The sequence below is a fragment of the Plasmodium fragile genome, assembly GCF_000956335.1.
Source record: "Plasmodium fragile strain nilgiri unplaced genomic scaffold supercont1.24, whole genome shotgun sequence".
NCBI lineage: Eukaryota > Apicomplexa > Aconoidasida > Haemosporida > Plasmodiidae > Plasmodium > Plasmodium fragile.
Window position 1 is genome coordinate 262,140 of NW_012192604.1, and position 1,952 is coordinate 264,091.

Below are 1,952 nucleotides of genomic sequence, written 5' to 3' on the forward strand. Positions count from 1 at the left end.
AAAAAAAAAAAAAAAAATGACAAAGTTGTGAAGTCATAATAAAATTGGTGCGTCAACGGATCGACTCGCCGCTTTCCCCGCGAGGGGGCAAACCACACATGCAAAATTAACAACGGCGAGCTGGCAGCAACTTTACGCACGCGCACACATACACATCATGTATATCCACATACAAGACGATGGCTAGAGGTAAATTCCCCCATCCTCAATTGTTCCGGGCGAGGGCGTAGAATTCTTCTTATTCTCCTTTGTTTCCTCGGCGGGCATAGGTGCAGCCTCACTGGAGACCTTGCCATTCGCATCATTCGCCGCATTCACCTCATTCGCCATTAACTCGTCCTTGTCATCCGCATCACTAACGTACTCATCGCCCATCTCACAAGCGAGTGTATGAGCAATTCCCTCACGCTGATTCGTCTCCCTTGTATACACCCCTGGGGTATCTTTCACATTTGTTTGACCCACCATATCAGGAGCATGAGGTTCCAGTAGCTGTATTTTGTCCTTAATTATGCGCAGGCGTTCTTCCTTCCTGCATAACGAAAATCTATTCTCATTCAGTGCCATGAGGAGATCCTGGTCGGCACCTTCAGGATCAAACTCTTTAATTTCATCGTTTGATCGTTTCAAATGGTAAATAGAATTTTCTATCTCCTTCTCCAAGTCTTTTAATATATTCACATCATCTGGTAGTTTCACTTCGTTAAAGTCCAGGCGAAATTCGCAACTCGTGTGCTTCGTTTTCAGCCTTATTTCAACCATTTTGGGGGATGTGGGGGTGGGGAGACAGTACGTTTGGGGAAGAGTCGTGCCCACACCGGGTAACAAACTTAGGGGTTACGTTTATACCCTCTCGCAACGAGTGCTACATGCTGACACAGCCTCTACTGCATGAACCTCCCTCCAAGCCGTTGCGCCTACCAATTCGTAAAATGGAAAATTTACAAAAAATGCACCTAAATGCTACAAAATTTACATACGCTACAAAATGTACATGTGATACAGCGAACGGTTCGTGCGACGGGGAGGGCGCGAGAAAAGGATAGAACGCGCTACTCTCTTATAGCAAGGTACACAAAGGGGCAGCCTATTCTCATCACGTCAAGGAACAAAAGGATGGCTAGCGAGAGGCAACTGCGTAATGAGCAGCGTTTCCTCTTTACGTTAAGATTTCACCCAGTAGTTATTATGCTTAAATAAATTGGTGCTACTCGGCGAGGTCGCTAAAAATTTTTTTTTTTTTGCTAATCGAAATATACAAATTGGTCCGGTGAAATTGCCCCCAAAAATATATATCCCCAAAGGATGCAACAAACGGGTGAATCAGAAGGGGGGAGGAAGAAGTGGGGAAAAAGCTTTGGCCATGTTGTCTTCCCCATCCCCAACACTCTCCTTTTTACTTGCATTTCTTTTTTAAAAAAAAACAATTTTTTCATGTTCAGGTGTTAAAGTACAACTTGGAAGGCGATGTTAACACACCGCTCCACTTCCCACTTCGATGGTGTTTTAATACTTCTTTTGCAAAAAAGAACAAAAAAAAAAAGAGTAAAATGAAAACAGGTGTGAATAGCCACTAAAAAAAAACAATGTCCTCGTGAAAAACGTATTCCACACCGCTTACAACTCTCGTAGGGCGCATCAACGACGAGACAACTCCTTTTTGCCGTACCCCTCTGGGGGACTCCCCCTCTCCCTGCTATATCTGTTTTTTCTCCACGTTGCCATTATTTTAGGCTTTTCCCACGTCTTAAACTTTCGCAATTGCATTGCTATCCCTGAGGGGCCAAATAAACGTTGCGGATTTTCGCATCTGAAAAAAGGGGCAAAGGGGACACGAAGGAAAAAAGAGGGTAATTCCCTCCCAAGGCTAAAATGCACCAACTTGTGCGCACCTTCCGCCACGAACAGGGGAAAACACAAAAAAAAGGAATAAGAAAAAAAAAAAAAAAAAA

General features: G+C 43.9%; 1 protein-coding gene across 1 annotated transcript; it reads right to left on the reverse strand.

Moving 5' to 3' along the window:
• Positions 1–183: 183 nt before the first annotated feature.
• AK88_02500 (uncharacterized protein) lies at positions 184–762 on the reverse strand (the record flags this gene model as incomplete). The annotated part of the gene is made up of 1 exon (XM_012480125.1): positions 184–762. One exon carries the CDS (start codon positions 760–762, stop codon positions 184–186), a length of 579 nt encoding a protein of 192 aa, XP_012335548.1.
• Between the last annotated feature and the right edge of the window lie 1,190 nt (positions 763–1,952).